This window comes from Cinclus cinclus, chromosome 6, assembly GCF_963662255.1.
Source record: "Cinclus cinclus chromosome 6, bCinCin1.1, whole genome shotgun sequence".
Taxonomy (NCBI): Eukaryota; Metazoa; Chordata; class Aves; order Passeriformes; family Cinclidae; genus Cinclus; species Cinclus cinclus.
The window spans coordinates 9799645-9816523 of NC_085051.1; the positions used below are offsets into that span (position 1 = coordinate 9799645).

Sequence of the window (16879 nt, forward strand, 5' to 3'; positions counted from 1 at the left end):
GTGCTCTCTGCGGGCTCCCCGCCAATGGACGCGACGGGAGGGCGGGGCCTGGGAGGTGCCGCGCGTCTCCAGGCCAACGGTCCGGCATCCCCGAGGGGCGCCGCGGGCGCGGCCATGCGGGGCGCGGGGGGGAGCCGTGCCCCCGGCGCTGTCCCCGAGCCCGCACGGCGGGAGAGCGGGGCGGCGGCGAGGAGGAACCGAGCGGGGTTTTCGTGCCGAGGGGACGGAGGGGTTGGTGCGATTAGTGACGCGGGTTTGGGCAGGGCCGCCCCCAGACCCTTCCTCCCCTCGCCCCCGCGGGAAGGATGGTACGTTCCCGCCCGGCCCGGCCCTCTAGGGGGCGCTATTCGCAGTCACGGATCCCCCCGGACCCACAGGGATCCCGCGGGATCGGGGACGGGATCATCCCGGGAAAATGAGTTCGGGGATCATCTCCGCGCTGGGTGCGGGGATCCCATGGGGGCTGCGACTCTCCGACTCCCATTCACTGGGTGCAGGAGCCCCATGGGGGCTGCATTCCCGGGATCCTCCCTGTGGGGCGCCGGGATCCCCAGGATCCCTCTAGCTGGATGCAGAGATCCCGGGGGCCGGAGCTGAGACCGGCCACAACTCACTGCACTGATGTGTGGGCTGGCTCTTCCCTCTGCAGCGCGGGGGGTGAAATAAAATGGGACTTTTTCCCTCCTCTCCCATCCCACAGGTTGAGGGAATGTCCCCTCCTTGCTGCGGCTCAGGTTAGGGGCAAAAACACGGGAGAAATCCGCTATTAAAGGAAGAAATACACCCACGGCTGGGAAAACCAGAGGGCACCAATGCGCTGCGCTGCGGTTCCCAGAAACCAAATCCCGGTTTCCAGGGCGGGACCATGCTCGCACGGTTTAGTTAATCAGAAACCTTCCCGAAGTTGCCAGCACAAGTTTCCGGGGCAGTGTATCCTGGAAATGCATTAACACAGTTCAAGCCCTCTCACACCGTGAAGCCTGAAAGGGGGATTCCTTTAAGGGGCAGCCCGAGCTTTCCAGGCATCCCAAATGGCATCCCCGAAAAGTGGCGCCTCGTGGCCTCAGCCCTGTGTTTGTGGGAGATGGAGGTGGGCTTGGAGATCCGTCAGGATTCTTTCACAGGAATTAGGGACAGAGAAAGAGGGAGGGGTAGGAAATAAGGGGAAAGGGGATAAAGAAGGGAAAAAGAGGGCGATAAAGGGGGCAGAGAAAGGGGAATAAGTGAGGGGGGGGGAAAGAAAGGGGAAGGAAAGAACAAGGTAAGGAAAGAAGTGGGCAAAGGGACAAAACGAGGGAAAGGGAAGAAAGGGACAACACAACTGGTAAAAAAGAAGGGGGGGGGAAGAATGGGATAAAGGATAGGGGGCAAAAGAGGTGACAGGGAAAGGGCCAGGGAAACAAGGGGGTAGAGAAAGAAAAGGGAAAGAAAGCAGTGAAGCAAAAAGGGGGGGCAAAGAACAGGTAAAGATGGAGACAAGGAAAGAAGCCGGCAATGAATGGGCGACGAAAGAAACGTGGGAAGGGGGTAAAAAGATGGATAAAGCAAGGAACAAGTACAGGGGGTCGGGGGTTCTCCCTGCCGTGGAGGAGGAGTCTCCTCCTGCCCTAACAGGGGCGTCCGGAGGGGCGGCCCCTTCCCGCTCCATCCGAAATCTTCGGGAAACGAAACCACGGCCGCTGCGCCCGCCCACCTTCCCGGTGCCTCCACCTCCGAAGAACTACGCGTTCCCCAGGTGCCGCCGCAAAGCCGGAGGATGCAGCAGCCACTACCGCCCTACGAGGTGCTACCGACAGGGGTGAGCATGGAGGAGCTGCCCCGGAGCACGACCGTGCTGCTGGAGGAGCCGCCGCGGCCGCCCCGGGACCACCTGGTCTGGTCCCTCTTCACCACCCTCTATGGCAATTTCTGCTGCCTCGGCCTGCTGGCATTCGTCTTCTCCGTCAAGGTGGGGAGCCTGGAGGGACTCCGGGAGGTGGGGGGGGCTGCGGGGACCCCGCTGAGTCCCTGACTTCAGGGATATCTATAAAGCCCACTGAGCTCCCCAGCCCGGGATGCCCCATGGACACCACGGAGCCCCCGGGGGACCCCAGGGTGACCCATGGACACCACGGAGCCCCCGTGGACCCCACTGAGTCCCTGACCTCAGGGACATCCATAAAGCCCACCGAGCCCCCAGCCCGGGATGCCCCGTGGACCCCAGGGTGACCCATGGACACCACAGAGTCCCCTTTTCATGGACCCCTGACCCCACAGAGCCCCGGCTGGAAGCTCTGGAGACGGCAGGGGTTTGGTGCGGGGAGGGCAGTGGGTACCTCAGGATATTCCCGGCCTTTTGGGGGGATTCAGCCCAGTCAGACAACTCCAGCACCTCTCCCACCTTCCTCCCACATCCCTGAGCCTCGCGGGGTTCCCCACACCAGCTCTCCTGACTCTGCCTCTTCCTGTCCCCAGTCCAGGGACCGCAAAATGCTGGGTGACTACAGCGGGGCACTGAGCTACGCCTCCACGGCCAAGTGCCTGAACATCACGGCCCTGGTGATCAACATCATCGTCGTCGTCATCGTTGTCACCATCGTCGCTCTGGCCCTCGAGGGGGTCCTCAGCCACATGAACCCCCCACCCTCGTACAGGCCGAATCCTTTCTCCGGTGGCACTTAGTCCCCTCTTTGCCCTGCGGGCTGTGCTTCCCACCCCACACCTGCCCGGAGAGTTCCTCTCACCCCTCGGAGCTGGGGAGCTCCCTCATGTCATGGAAACTGCAAACTGACAATCCACAGGCCCCTCCTGGGGGCCTGCTGGTGTCCTGTCCCACTTTTGTGGAGCCCTTGCTGATGGCTGTCCTTGCTGGAGGTATCTGGGGGTGGACGCTGCTCCCCAGGGAGGAGCGGAGCACCCCCAACCCCACCGTAGCCTGCTTGTTGCTTTCTTCTGGGTCTGGAGCCCCAGCTGCCCCAAAAGTATTCCGAGGAGGAGCACCTGGTTCAGAGAAACCCTGATGTCTGAAATAAAGGTTTTATTTCACTTTTGCCCCATCTTGGTTTCGTATCGTGGGGAAGTGGTTTGCTGTGGTTCCTCTGCAGCGCCTTGGCCGGATGAGAAACAGTATCAGCCCCCGTGGTATGTGCCTGGGGGAGGGGGAAACTGTGTCTCATCACAGAGCCAATGGTCAGGGGACACACCAGGCACCTAGAACTGGTGCCTGAATACCTAGGTAATGGACCTGGATACTGCATTCATACGGGGTGTGAAGCTCTTGTAAGGATCGTGCCATGGCTGCGGGTGCAAATCCTTGCACTCCCATCCTCTCTGGCCCTCGGGAAGGGCTGTCAGCAAGCAGAGCTGAGGGCAAGGTAGCTGTGGTGGGGTGGGATGCGCAAAGGACTTGAGCAGGATGAGCTGGAATGGGATGGAGTGGGGTCAGCAGGGCTGGAGAGGCTCCCAGAGGGAAGGGGCTGGTGCATGCTGTGGCTCCATCCCAATCAGCTCCCTGGGGCTGGATTCCACGGCTCTCCCCTGCAGCCAGGCAATCTGGGGTCCTGCTGTGGCTCACAGCCCACATCCCACTTGCCTGGAGCCCGGTTTTCCTGGGGAGGGCTGCCCATTTGCCTGCAACAGGAAGCAGGGAATGAATTCCATGCCCTGCTTTGCTGGCGTACGCAGCCTTTGCTTTCGTTATTAAACTCATCCCAGCCCACCAATTTCCTCACATTTATGCTCTTCATCCTGCAGGGGAGGGGACTCTGGCCACAGGAAGCCACACCAAGAACCAGCACTCCCTGTGACTTGTCTGGAAGTGCAGGGCAGCAGGCAGCCATCCTTGCACCTCCGGGCTGCCTCACACACGTGCCCAGCTTCAGCAGAGTCCAGAGTGACCCCAGCAGAGACATGGAGAATCCTGGCCTCAGCCCATCTGGCAGAGCCTCAGCTATGCAGCTGGCTTGGCTTCCCCCTTCCCCTTTGCACTCCTTGCCCTCGGCAGGCCCCGGTGCTTGGGGCTGGGGCCCCACAAGGATGGGAACAAAACTGTGTTTTTCCCTCTCCCCAGGAACACTGGGCTCCTGCCAAGATACCACACTTGTAAGATGTCAGAAGTCCCACTCACAAACACAGCACATATTTGTTGCAAGATCCCTGGCACTGAGCCTCTGGTGAATCATTTTTTTGCTCTGCTTTTCCTGGAAAACACGGGTTCCCTGCTGCAAACAGGATCTGCTGCCTCCATGGCCCCAGACTTGGCCTGCCCAAACCCCAGCACATCCAATGGGAACTCAGGCCAAAAAAGGCCATCGCTCCAAGATCCCTTCTTCCTCCTTCTCCCTGTTTTTATCAACAGTTTCCAGCGCAATTCCAAAGGGCAGCCCCACACAAGCCAACAAGGAAAAAATTTACCCTTTCCCAGCCCAAACCAGTCATGGGCCAAACCTCCCTCACTCCCTCACACCTGTGACCACTCCAGGCTGCCATGGACAGCTCCACAAGCCCATCTGTCACCGAAACTCGGGAAAATAATAAAAACCCCTCCAGCATGATGTTTGCAGTGATAAAGGATGAGGCATTGCTTTGTTCTGGCCAGGACGTGCCATGGAAAAGCATCCCATCCACACATAGTTCCTTACCTGATCCTTCCCATATCTATATAGACAAAAATCCAAATAAATTCTCATTCGCTGGTTTTAAATTCCACAATTCTTAGTATTCCATCTGCTGTCGGTTCTTGATCCCTTCGCCTTCGATGCTAATTTGGTCCTCATTTTTCGGTTCTCTCACTGATCAATTTTCCAGCCCAAGAGGTGATGTTGGTTAATGCTCACTCATGGTTGCTCATCACCTCTGTATATTCTGGCTACTCCAAATCTGTGGGTGTTCAGATCATCGGGAACAGAGCCTTTCGAAAAGAAACTTCAATTCCCCTCCTCCTGGCCAAAGAAGAGAAAACCCTGACTAAAGCTACATTAAAAAAATTAAAATTTGCATAATTTCCAACATCCCCAGCTGCCCCAAAGTCCCCTCAGAGTCCTTAGAGCCCCCTCAGAGCCTCCCAAGTCCCTTTAAGTCCCCAGGGCATGTCTGGGGATGCGTGGGGTGGGGGTCCCGGGGGCCGTGCCCCCCCTCCCTCTGCGGGGCGGTGCGGGGCCGGTCCCCCGCCCTGAGCGCGCTCCGTTCCCGTTCCAGGCGTTCATTCCCGGTCATGGAGCCCAGGCAGGCGGACGTGTCCATCCCACTGCAGTCCTCCGGGTGGGGGGCGGCCGCCCCCGGGCCCCGGTCCGACCCGCAGCCCCGGGACTACGTGCTCTGGTCGGTGTTCAATGTGCTGCTGTGGTGCGCGCTGGGCGGGCTGGGCTGCCTCGGCTTCCCCGCGCTCGTCTACTCCATCAAGGTGAGGGGGGGACCGGGGACCCCAGCCAGACGCCCCGGATCTAGTCCTGATCGACCCCGGGGCCCCCACCCAGGCAGACCCCCAGCCAGCTCCTCTCAGGACCCCTCGGCTCAGCCCGTCACGGGATACCCGACATGTCCCGACTCCCTACACGGCTCAGGACTTCCCATCCAACCCCGCCCGGGATCTCCCGACCCAGCTCGACTCGGGCCTTTCCGTCACCCCGGGATCCCCCAGTCCCGTCCCCCCACCCGCAGCTCTCCCTGACACCACCCCGCTCCCCACCGGTCCTTTCCCCCCCTGCCTACCTCCCTCCAAACCCCTCTCCCATCCCCGGATTCCCAGATCCAGTCTCCCATCCTGGACCCCCAGTCTGGTCTCCTATCTCCGATGCCGCCCCACCCTGATACCCCAAATGCTCGATGTCCCCCCGAGTTCCGGACTGTGGAGTGGCCTCACCCCGTGCCCTGGGTGACACGTCCCCGTGGTCCCAGCACAACCTTGTGGCCACCCCCGGGTGGGTTGACCCCCAATCAGTGCCCCCCACACCCTGAGCCCCCCGTTTGCCCCCTAGGCCCGTGACTGCAAGTTGATGGGCGACCTGGAGGGCGCCCGACGCCACAGCGACCGCGCCAGGGTGGCGAACATCGTCTGCTCCGTGGTGGTCGCCGTCGTCGGCCTGATCTTCATCATCATCACCGCCATCTTCATATCCACACTCAGGGCTACCTGACCACCGCCTGGCCCCACCCGCGGGGTGCTTCCCCCCCACTCCTGTCTCCAAAATGTGCCCGCTCGGGGCGCGGGGGTGAAGGGAGCGACCCCTGATCCCCTCGCTGCCCACACCACGGGTGTCCCCATACAGGTTGGGCCCTGGGGGACAGCCACCTCCTTTTGCTCTTCTCACGCACGTCCTGGCACCTGTGACACACCTGTCGGTCACCGATGCCACCAATAAAGTTCCTCCCGCCAAACCCCCCCGTTGTCACCTCATTCACTGCGAAGAGTCCTCGGGAATATTTGTGGCGTCCTCCTCCTCTCCCTGCCTCCATCCTGCCACTTCCCAGCCCAAATCCTAGGGAATTTTCTTCCCAATACTTGAGAATGCCAGAAAAAGGAAATTAAAGCCCTTCCGTGTGTTTTTGATGCCCACGCCCCCCACCCTGCAGCCCTGCCTCCCGCCCCTGCTGCCCGGGAGCCCCATGGATGCGGCTCTTCCACCTTTCCACACTAATTTCCCATTTCATCCATCCGGCAGCCCAGAAGTGCTGCCGAAGGAGGGGAGGGGGGGTCTGCCCTGCCCAGCACACCTGGAGGGTGGGGTTGGAGGTACCTGTGCCAGCCTGCGCCATGGTGGTCCTGGGGTCCGCCTTGGAGTGACCCTCCTGCGGTGTCACAGTCATGCTAGGGCCACCCGTGCTCCTCGTCCCGGGAGGAAGGCTGGCTATAAAAAGCCCGTCGCCATCCCAGCCTTTCTGTGGGACAACCGCATCCCTCAGGGCTGTAATTTCCCAGGTTTATATTTAGCGGAGTAGGGATATAAAAGGGGCGCCGGCTGCGCTCCCCCGAGGCTGCCGGAGCCGCGGGTGCCCCTCTCCGTGGCCATGGACACCTCGTACCCGAGGGAGGAGCGGCCGCCCCCCAAGCGGGGCTCGCCCCCCGCCGCCCCCGCGCCCCGGGACCACCTCGTCTGGGCCATCTTCAACACCCTCTACATGAACTTCTGCTGTCTGGGCTTCGTGGCGCTCGCCTTCGCCATCAAGGTATGGGACCGGAGCGCTCGGGGGCTCCGGGAATCCCTCCCACCCCTGAGGGAGGGATGCCCAAGGAGGTACCGAGCACTTGGGATAACTCCCGGGCGGGCTGCAGCGGGCAGATCCCGACACTCTCCGTAGGCGGGTGACACCTGCCGCTGGTGAATCCCCTCTGCTTCTTCCTGATTCCGGAGGTTGTGGGACAGCCTTGGACAATTACAGCCCCCTGCCCACCTCTCGAGGAGCAGTTGTTTCATCCTAAAAAGTGCCATGGGGACCGTGTTGCCTCCACCCCCCCGTGGCAGGAGCAGGTCCAGCTGTGGAAAGATGGGGACAAGCAGGGACCAGAGTCAGAGAGGCTCCGGAGAAGCAGGAGAGAAAATCCCAGCTCCAACTAGACCAGACTGGGATAGAAAGATGGGGACATGCAGGGTCTGGAGCCAGCGAGGCTCTGGATGAAGCAGGAAGGAAAACACAAGTGGGAAAGAATACGGGGCCAGAGGGAAGCAGGAGCAGCCTGGGATGGAGGATGGATGGATGGATGGATGGATGGATGGATGGATGGATGGATGGATGGATGGATGGATGGATGGATGGATAAATGGGGGGTTGTAAGGAGAACAACGCCCTGGAGCAGGATCGGGCTGCAGGAAGTGCTGTGGGAAGGGGCTGCAAGGGGGGGGAGGCTGAGGGAAGGGTCTCTCCTTGGCTGTTGCAGGCTCGAGACCGGAAAGTGTCTGGGGATGTGGAAGCTGCTCGGCATTTCAGCTCCAAGGCACGGTGCTACAATGCCCTGGCCACGGCAGGCAGCGTGGTGCTGCCACTCCTGCTCGGTGCCCTCATTGTCACCGGTGTCATCCACCTCTCCAAGCTGGCCCAGGAGTCCGTTGGCTTCTTCACCTACCAGTTCAGCGGGAGCGACGACGAGGACCAGTGACTCTGGGTGAAGGGCTGGTGGCCCCCCAAAAAGGCCACCATCCCTCTCTGCCACCCCGCTCCACGCCCTGCTGCGAGGGCACAGCTACTTTTGTTTATCCTGTGGGTTTTTTTACCTCCCATTATCCGGTGTGAAGCCCCAGCTTCCGTAGTCGTTATTTAAAACATTAAACTCTTCACACAGCGCGAGTTTCTGCGTGTGGAAAGGGGCAGGGGTGTGCCAAATGGAAAACATAAATAGCGGGTTTTTGGCTCCGACTGGGCTGCTGGCAGACAGGAGACACTCTCATTCCCACAGCTTTTACGGCTACCTCTGGTCATTGGGAATCCCAGGACGGGAGGAAGCAGAGACACTCCTGGGCCTCGTGGGGACAGGATGAAGCAAATGGGGTGTCCCCTCTGCACCCTAAAGGGGAGCTGAGACCTGCAAACTCAATTACAGCAACACAGACATCCCCAGCCAGTCCCAGCCATGCCAGGGGGGAGAGTTGGGATGCACCCCCACTGCTCCCTGCTCTCCCTACCTGGGCTGGAGACAGCTCATCAGTCTCAAAGGACTCCTTTTTTGAGGATAAATCCCCTTTATTGACAACTAGCCCTGGCTCAGAGTGGGGCTGTATCCCAGCCCCATCCAAATCCCAATGCCAGTGCAGTGCACGGGTCTGGGGACAGCGTGGTCCCTTTGTCGTGCCAAGAGCTGCCGCTAATTAGGGGCTGGTGGCTCTGATGAAGCCGGAGCAGGACCCAAGTAATTACACGGCAGTGGGAGAGTCCTTGCTCCAGCCCTAAACATTCCCAGATGCTTCGGGACACGGAGCAGCCGCGGGGCTTTTTATAAACCGGGCCGAGATTCCTGGGGTTGGTTTGGCCAGGACAGACCCCTCGGGGCAGGGAACGCCTTCGGCATTCCCTGCTCCCACCCAGGGCTGCTCTGCACCGGCCCCCGGGGACAGCAAGGGTGGGGAGGATGCTGTGCAGCCCTGAGTGAGGGGCTGGGGGTACCATGCTCGCCCTGTGCAGGCACAGGAATTCCTTGGGAAACGCCCTGAGCAAAACCACAGCAGCTCTTTGCTCACCCCGAGGCTGCTCAGGCAGGGAAAAATGCTTGTCACCATCTGACAGGATAATGCTGCAGATCACTGATGTCCAGGCTTCCTGCAGCCCTTCAGACGCCAAATGAGAGAGGATTTAACTCCAGAGCTGCTTGAAAAGAGAGGGAATAACCTAGATAAGGGTTTAAAAACATGCGAGGGATGTTACACACCAAATAACGGGAAGGGAGCTGTGTGCTGCCCACGCAGGGTTAAAAGGCTTTCAGCTGCATATTTTGGAGTAATATTTAGTGCCAAAGCATCATCTATCTGGTGAAACAGCACTGGCTGAGCCCTTTGAGCCCACGGAGCAACACATGGGGAAGGCAAGGGCTAGGGCAGGACATGCTGGACGAGCTGGAGTCAGGATCCTGGAGTCAAGAATGGGCTTCCTTACAAACACAAATATGTTGAGAGCATAAACAACTCCTGAGTGTTTAGCAAACATTTTTGAAATGGTCATTTTGAGGCTTGGTTTCCTCTCATGTGCTGAGTAAGAGATGCGTGGAGGGGAGTGGGGGGCTCAGATGTGGAGACAGCTCCAGCCACTGGGACACAGGGACAGGTGGCACACAAGGACAGGTGGCACACAAAGTCCTGGTGGGGGAAAGGCCTCCTGGCACAGCCTGGCTCTCCCCACCAACATCCCAGATCTGCTGCTCCAGTGGGCAACACCCGGATCAGCCCAGGGTTTGGGGGGTCTTGCTGGGTGACCTCTGGATCCATCCAGGTGCTGTGGGGAAGGAGACACTCTGCCCTGCAACAGAAAAGCTTTGCGTGAGAGATGGGAATGGTGTCTTTCCAAATTATTTCAGGGAGCAGATCCAGGCACCACTGCCATACCTTCCCACAGGAGAAAGCACTGTCCTGACTCCAGCACAGCTTCCAGGGGAGATGCTGGAGGGTCTTGGGAGGTCTCAGTCACTTCCATCCTGATCTCCTCCCTGGTGATGGTGACCTCCAGTTTGTTGCCCAAGTAGAAGATGCCGCAGATTTTTAGCTTGGTGATATCATCGGGAAAGGCGGGATCGAAGAGCAGGCTGGACCTTGTGATCCTGGAAAGGCAGGAGTGTGTCAGGGTGGGAACAGCAGGAGCCACAGAGGAGCCCAGCTCGGGGTCAGGGAGCAGCCAGGTCTCCAGACAACACCATCTCATGCACACCAGAGGAGGCTGAAGAGGTCCTTGGTGCATCCAAGGACACAGATCCTGAACACACTGATGGAGCACCTGGTGAGGAGCTACTGCGATTCCACAGCCCACCCCAAGATATTCCTGTCCCATTCCAGTTCCACAGCTGGGGACTGGGGTTTCCATGAGGTTAGACTTCATATTAAAACAAAAAAAACAAAACAAAACAACAACAACAAAAAAAAAAAAAAAAAAAAAAAAAAAAACACACAAAAAAACCCTCCAAAAATGCAGCTCAATTCCCTGCTCCAGTTCAGAGCTTGGCTTCAGCAGCAGCTGTGCTGGGAATGCTCTCTCCTCTCAGAGCAGGTGACCCTCAGCACCCACCTCAGCTCCCACTCCTGTGGGTTGGAGGGCTGGAAACTCACCACAGCTGTTCATGCTCCTTCCCCAGAAACAATGGAACAAACATCCCGACTCTCCCTCCATCCCTGAGCCACAGCCAAGCTGCCTGTGTGGGCGTTGGCTTTGCTGGAGGAAAAACAACAGCCCCTCTTGTCCCTGACTCAAATCCTGGTGCACAAGAGCTCTCCACAACCAGCTCCAGAACGCTGAGAGGGCTTGAGGGAGGCTTGGGGGCCTGGGGAGCCCCAGTGCCGTGCAGGATCTGCGTCCTACAGTGGGAAAAGCAGGATCACGGCTGCACAATGTCATGGGCACCTCTGGAATTTGGCCAGAGCCCCAAAGCTGTGGCTCGAGCCTGTGCCACGAGGGGCCCGACCCAGCACACACCGATGGAGACCTCCCAGCTTGGCCAAAGCTGAGATTTCCATCTGGGAATATAGAGCTCACACCCAGCTCCACTGGGGAATGGTGTCTTTTCCAGCTGGGAATACGACAGCTCACACCCAGCTCTGCCAAGGAATGGGGTGGGTTTCCCAGCAGCTCTGGCCACACACACCGAGTGAAAACATATAGTTAGGGCTGGAAGTTTTCACTGGGAATCCAAAGGCTTGATCCAGCCTCAATTAAATCAGGAATAGGCTGAAGAGATGGTGGCTCCAGGGTGGTAACCACCGCAGCTCTGAAATTACATGAAGAGCTCCATGTTTTCCCAGGATATTTTAAAGCTGAGGTAGGTGATCCCTGCTTGGCACTTCACTCCAGGGAGGCTCCCGGAGCCACATGTGAGCTGGGAGGCCACAGAGAGGCTGCAGGAGGTGTTTCCTCACCACATCCAAAGGAGCCAGGATGATGCTGCTGCTGAACCAGAGAATAGGCTTAGGGAATGGTGTTTTGCTTCCTAAACGTGACCTATAATGAGCCTCTTACCCATTCCCAACTTCGCTCCAGCCAAACAGGGACATTTTAAGGCACGAGTGGTTGCTTGGGAGTTAAAAGTGACACAACAGGTCTCACCTGAACCCCGTGAAGCCAAAGAGGACAACCTGCAGGAATCCACCCATCCCTGTCAAGAAGTTCACAGCACCCGACCCATCCGAGTTCTCCACCCAGACCTGCTCCAGCATGAGAAAGAGATGATGCAGGAGTTGATTTGGGATGCTCCAGGCAGTTCTGTGGGTTTCAATCCCATTGTCACCTGCCTGGGAGCAGGAGGGATCTGCAGCCCCCCCACTCACCTTGAAAGGCTCTGTGATGTTGCTGAAGCACTTTTCCAGCTGGCTCCAGGCTCTCTGCAGCTCCTTCAGCTCCAGCCAGCCCACGGCAAACATGCTCTGCCGGACAGGGAAAGGCGACAGCACGATGGAGCAGCACCACCTCCGCCACCCCTCTGATCCAGAGTGAACATTCCCAGTGCATATCCCAGCTCTGCACTGTCCCCAGGATGGAGACACCCCCCAGGGTGAATCCCAGGCTGGGCTCTGCCCTCTCCTCACCCAGGTCATGGCTGGCCCGGCTGGGTCAGTGACGGGCTCGTACACCTCCAGGTCGTTCCTCCGGACCTCGGCACTCATGGGATGCATCAGTGGGAACCCCAGCAGCACCACATCCGCCTGTTTCACTGGCTCACCTGGGAACAGTGCCAGTCAGACAGGGAGCAGTTCCCAAATTTCCTAAGTTTTTGAGCCCAGTGATGAGAAACAATCCAGTGAGGCAGGAAAAGCACCCCAAGCCCAGCTTGTTCCACTGTGGCAACAGCAGGGACTCTTGCCATTCCCAAGTCTGAACCAGTTGGAATTCTGATCCTTCCAGGACTAAAAGTGTGATCCATGGCCACCTCCATGGGCTGCTGCCACTGCCTGCCCACTCACCTGGGCTGTAGCCATCGTACTCAGGATGGTATTTCCTCTCCTCATCAAAGGGCACTTTGATTCTCCTGGCACGGTCCTCCCATTCCTCTGGCACTGGGAGCAGCAGGTCCTGAGCCATGTCAGTGGCAAAATTTAAGCTGGAAAGAAGGAGGAACAAGGTTTTATGTCAGGGATGGGTGATGGTGAGAGGAGAGAGGGGACAGAAGGAGTTGCAGAAAAAGCTGCTGTGGAAGAACAAGGGGCAGAGGTTGAGCCAGGGGTAACAGCTTCCATCACGGAGCCAGGAGCCTGTTCCTGTGGCTGTGGATGTCTCTGGCTGGCTAACAGCACAGACACCCCATGGAATGCCAAGAGAGAAGAATGGAGGTCCCTTTCAGCCTCATGGTGGGCACTGAACAGGTTGGAGGAGCCAGGGGAGCCCCCACTCTTCCACTGGCTGCAGAGGGGTGACAGGGAGAAGGGTGTGAGGAGAGGGAGGAAGGATCCCTTCAGGAGCCCCACTGCTCCCATCTCTGCAGAGTGCCAGGTGGAAGAGCAGAGAGCCAGGTGGAAGAGCAGAGAGCCAGGTGGAAGAGCAGAGAGCCAGGCCGTGCTTCCAGGTGCTCCCAGGATGCATTCCAAATGTTACCTGCGCCGGGCCACAGCATTGGTGTAAGCAGAGTTATCGACCTGGCTGTGGTACTCGTCTGGGGGCATGACACCTGGGGGGACAGGAAGGGACACTCGGCACCTCAGCACACCCGGGGGCTGCCGTGGCTCTGGGCTCTTCCTCAGGAACATGGCTGGAGGAAGGGGACCCTCCATGCTCAGTGGAGAACATGCACAGTGCTGGTGCTGAAGTAGGAACAACCCGGGATACAGCTCTGGCTGGTGCATGCAGGCACCTCATCCTGAGGGCATCTTGAAGGGGTCCTTCAAGTCACAGAATCCCAGGGTGGTTTGGGTTTGCCTTAATGCTCATCCGGTTCCACGCCCGTGCCATGGGCAGGGACACCTTCCACTAGACCAGGTGGCTCCAAACCTCTGCTTTCTGCCCCACTCCCATGGCAGAGGCACCTCTGATGTGGTAGAGCTGCTCCTCCTCACTCCACACCATCCTGCTGCACCAGTATCGAGCCACAGCTTCCACCAGCTCCCAGCCCCCGTCCTCCCGGAACAGCCTCTGGTCCTGGGGGAAAAACAGGGGCATGAGGGAGACTCCACCAGACCCCAAGTCAGCAGGAAGATGGAGAGGAGCTCTGAGGAGATGGAAAGACTGGCCTGGTTTGAGCCAACAGGATGCTGAGACACGCAGAGGAGCAAGGACAGAGAAGGCAGGGCTGCAGGAGGGAGCCTGCGGAGCAGAGTTCCTCAGGGAAGGGACAGTGGCAGTCTCCAGGTGTCCTGCCACCGGGCCATAAGGTGAAGCACCCTCCCTTTACCTGCGTGGTGTAGTAATACTGCTCGAAGGCCATCAGGACATCCCCGGTGACATGGACTTCCTGGGCTCCGTAGATCTCCTCAGGACACACTTCCCGCCCAGTGGCTGCGCTCTCCCATGGGAATTTCGCACCCTGCCGAGAGAAGGCATCCATGAGCACCTCACCTTGTGCTGTGCCCCGCTGAAACAGCCCGGGATCGCCCCGGGGACAGGGACTGGTGCCACCCCAGCCCGGGATCGCCCCGGGGACAGGGACTGGTGCCACCCCAGCCCGGGATCGCCCCGGGGACAGGGACTGGTGCTATCCCAGCCCCGGATCGCCCCGGGGACAGGGACTGGTGCTATCCCAGCCCGGTGTCCCTTTCCCACCTCGTATCCCTGTTCCTGCGCGTTGCGCCTGGCGCCCTCCAGCGTGCGGATCCGGTACTGCAGGATGGCGCGGGCAGCCTCGGGATGCAGCAGAAGGATATTCGGGAATATCCAGGTGTCCTGAGAAGCCGCGGGGTGGGATTGGCTGGGTGGGGGAAGCATCCAAACGCTCCCGCCAACTCCACCCTTCAAGTACACCCTTCATCCCGATGGAAGGATTGTCCATACCTATTGAAGGATAGCCTGCTCCATCCCAGTGGAAGGATGGAGTCTCCTCCACTCCACTGGCCGTGCCAAGCCCCCAGGTCAGCACGGCCCCCCTCACCTGGTCCCAGAAGACGTGTCCCCAGTAATCCTCGCCCCGAGTGCCATTGGACAAGCCACCGGGGCTGATGCCGTGGAACGGAACTGCAGGGGTGTCCAGGGGTGGGACGGCACTCAGCAGGTAGTAGAGGCATCCGTGGAGTGCCTGGCGCAGGGCCGGGGGCCCGTCCAGCTCCACGGAGCATCCCCGGCGCAGCGCGGTCCAAGCACGGACATGGGAGCGAAGCAGGGACCCCGCGGCCAGCAGGGACAGCCCCGCGCTGTAGCTGTGCTTCGCCTCCTCCTCGCTCCCGGCCACGGCCGTCAGGAACTCCCAGCACCGCTCCTGCTCCTCCCCGGCCAGCGTCAGGCACTGCGGGATGGGGGTCCACAGCACGTGGACGGTGGGACGGGGGCCCCCTTCCACCTCGGGAACCAGCGTCTGCCCGTAGATGTAGCTGTGGGAGACGGAAGCGATGGAGGAAGGTGTTTCTTCACAATATCCCACCTAACCCTACCCTCTGGCAGTGGGAAGCCATCGCAAATGGTCTCTGGTCCCAGGAATCCAGGTCTAAAGGTCATCGCCTACAAATCTCCCGTTTTGCCCAACCTCACTTCTTTGGAATCACGTCCAGCCCCTGTCACCCTCACTGCTCTCACGCATCAGTGTGAGGGGTAATTCTGGCGTTACAAGTAACCAAAATGTTTCTATGCTTAATTTCAGGGCTTTTTAAATACACCTGCCAGGACGAAGCAGGTGTGCAGAAGCCTCCACACCCCTCACCATTCCAGCCTTACATCCCTCTGCATTCCAACCCCACTCCAGCTTTACATCTGCACTTTATTCCCCAGGGGAGGGACCCCCCTTCCCCATACTCACTGTGCTCCCTGGAAGTCTGGCCCTGGGGTCAAGTCCAGGTCCTGGCTCTGCGGCACGAACAGGCTCTGGAGCTGGATGGTGATGGGATGTGTGGAGCCATCCAGGCGCCGGATGGTGATGCTGAAGGCCATCAGGTGCACCAGGGAGTGGTGGGCGTAGAGCTGGTGGGTGGCCGTGTAGCCAGGGGCCTGAATCGTATGGCTGAAGGTCCCTGTAAGCACAGCCTGAGCCACCAGCCTTTGGAAACACTTGGATTCCCACCTCTGCCCTATCTGCTGGTTCCTACTGCCCAAGGAATTGCTTTTCCCGGGTCCAGATCCAGCTGTGGACAGGACAGCACCGCTGAGAGTGAGCCTGGCCAAGCTGCTGAGGGATGGTCTGTGCCATCCAACATTAAAGAGTGTCCGCCGAGCCTGGCCCCAGCCGGGACAGAGCTACAGCCTGAAAATCACTTATTCCCACACAAAAGGAGAATTTTCCGCCCGTTCCAGAGGAACAGCACCTCGAGGCGAACAGAGAATGAAGAGAAGGAAGACGTGATTGAGTGGAAGCGGCAGCAAAAAGCGGAGAGAATCGAACCTCTGGCAGAGCCCCCAGCGGAGGCTCTGTCTCCCTGCTCACCTGTCCAGGTGTTGAGGGTGAATCTCTCGGCCGGGCTGGGGGCTGCGGGCGCTGCCATGCGCAGCCCCAGCGGGCTGGGGACATCGGCGCGGTGCGTGTCCCCCGCCGCCCCGCTGTACACTCCGGCGGCGTGCAGGATGTCCCGGAACACTCGGGTGCCCAGGAAGGCGTTGGTCACCGTGGGCAGCAGCCGCGGGTCCCCGGGCAGGGCAGTGGCCGTGAACACGCCGGGCTCGCCCCCGCCATCGGCCATCGCCGCCGCCCCACCTGCGGAGCCGCAGGGATGCGACAAGGGTTAAGGGGACAAAGTGCTGCCCCGCTCCCCGTCACTGCCACCAGCGGACTCAGCCCCTTTTAGTGTCCCCTCGGGTCACCTCCAGCGGTTTTCCCCCATCCCAGCTTCCTCCCAGCATCCCCTCTGCTCCTTCACCCCATCTCCAGCTGTCCCAAATCCTGGCAGCTCACGGGCTCCATCACTTCTCAGCATCCTCCCTCTTCTGCTGCCGTCAATCCACCAGTTTCTCCCAACACACACAGGCACCTTCCCCATCTGGCCTCCTCTTCCTCCCAGTGCTGTTCCGTGACACTTTGAAAAGTTCCTGATAGTTCCCCCTCTCCCAGCTCACTGCACCCCTCTGTGAGCTGTGAGCTTCCCCCTCATTCCCGCGTCTCCAGCTCAGCTTCACCTTTCTATTCCACTGTTTTACACATAAAACCATATTT

The 16879-nt window shown here is 59.5% G+C and overlaps 4 protein-coding genes and 1 long non-coding RNA gene across 5 annotated transcripts; 3 read left to right on the plus strand and 2 right to left on the minus strand.

Moving 5' to 3' along the window:
- The first annotated feature begins 24 nt into the window (after positions 1 to 24).
- Positions 25 to 2992, plus strand: LOC134045042 (interferon-induced transmembrane protein 1-like). Its single transcript, XM_062494610.1, has 3 exons — positions 25 to 84; positions 1766 to 1948; positions 2455 to 2992. Exons 1-3 carry the CDS (start codon positions 25 to 27, stop codon positions 2659 to 2661), a joined length of 450 nt encoding a protein of 149 aa, XP_062350594.1. The 3' UTR covers positions 2662 to 2992.
- Positions 2993 to 3229: 237 nt separating this feature from the next.
- On the minus strand, positions 3230 to 6120 carry LOC134044830 (uncharacterized). Its single transcript, XR_009933282.1, has 3 exons — positions 5982 to 6120; positions 4620 to 4916; positions 3230 to 3609 (listed from the first exon to the last, which is right to left on the minus strand). It is a non-coding gene; the product is annotated as an uncharacterized LOC134044830 (long non-coding RNA).
- On the plus strand, positions 5141 to 6113 carry LOC134044829 (interferon-induced transmembrane protein 5-like). The gene is made up of 2 exons (XM_062494259.1): positions 5141 to 5380; positions 5955 to 6113. Exons 1-2 carry the CDS (start codon positions 5192 to 5194, stop codon positions 6111 to 6113), a joined length of 348 nt encoding a protein of 115 aa, XP_062350243.1. The 5' UTR covers positions 5141 to 5191.
- Positions 6121 to 6984: 864 nt separating the features above from the next.
- Positions 6985 to 8071, plus strand: LOC134044828 (interferon-induced transmembrane protein 5-like). Its single transcript, XM_062494258.1, has 2 exons — positions 6985 to 7143; positions 7853 to 8071. Exons 1-2 carry the CDS (start codon positions 6985 to 6987, stop codon positions 8069 to 8071), a joined length of 378 nt encoding a protein of 125 aa, XP_062350242.1.
- A 1446-nt stretch (positions 8072 to 9517) lies between these two features.
- PGGHG (protein-glucosylgalactosylhydroxylysine glucosidase) lies at positions 9518 to 16409 on the minus strand. Its single transcript, XM_062494257.1, has 13 exons — positions 16157 to 16409; positions 15536 to 15746; positions 14678 to 15113; positions 14353 to 14472; positions 13985 to 14116; positions 13620 to 13731; positions 13192 to 13264; positions 12564 to 12700; positions 12189 to 12322; positions 11931 to 12026; positions 11710 to 11807; positions 10005 to 10216; positions 9518 to 9918 (listed from the first exon to the last, which is right to left on the minus strand). Exons 1-13 carry the CDS (start codon positions 16407 to 16409, stop codon positions 9842 to 9844), a joined length of 2091 nt encoding a protein of 696 aa, XP_062350241.1. The 3' UTR covers positions 9518 to 9841.
- Between the last annotated feature and the right edge of the window lie 470 nt (positions 16410 to 16879).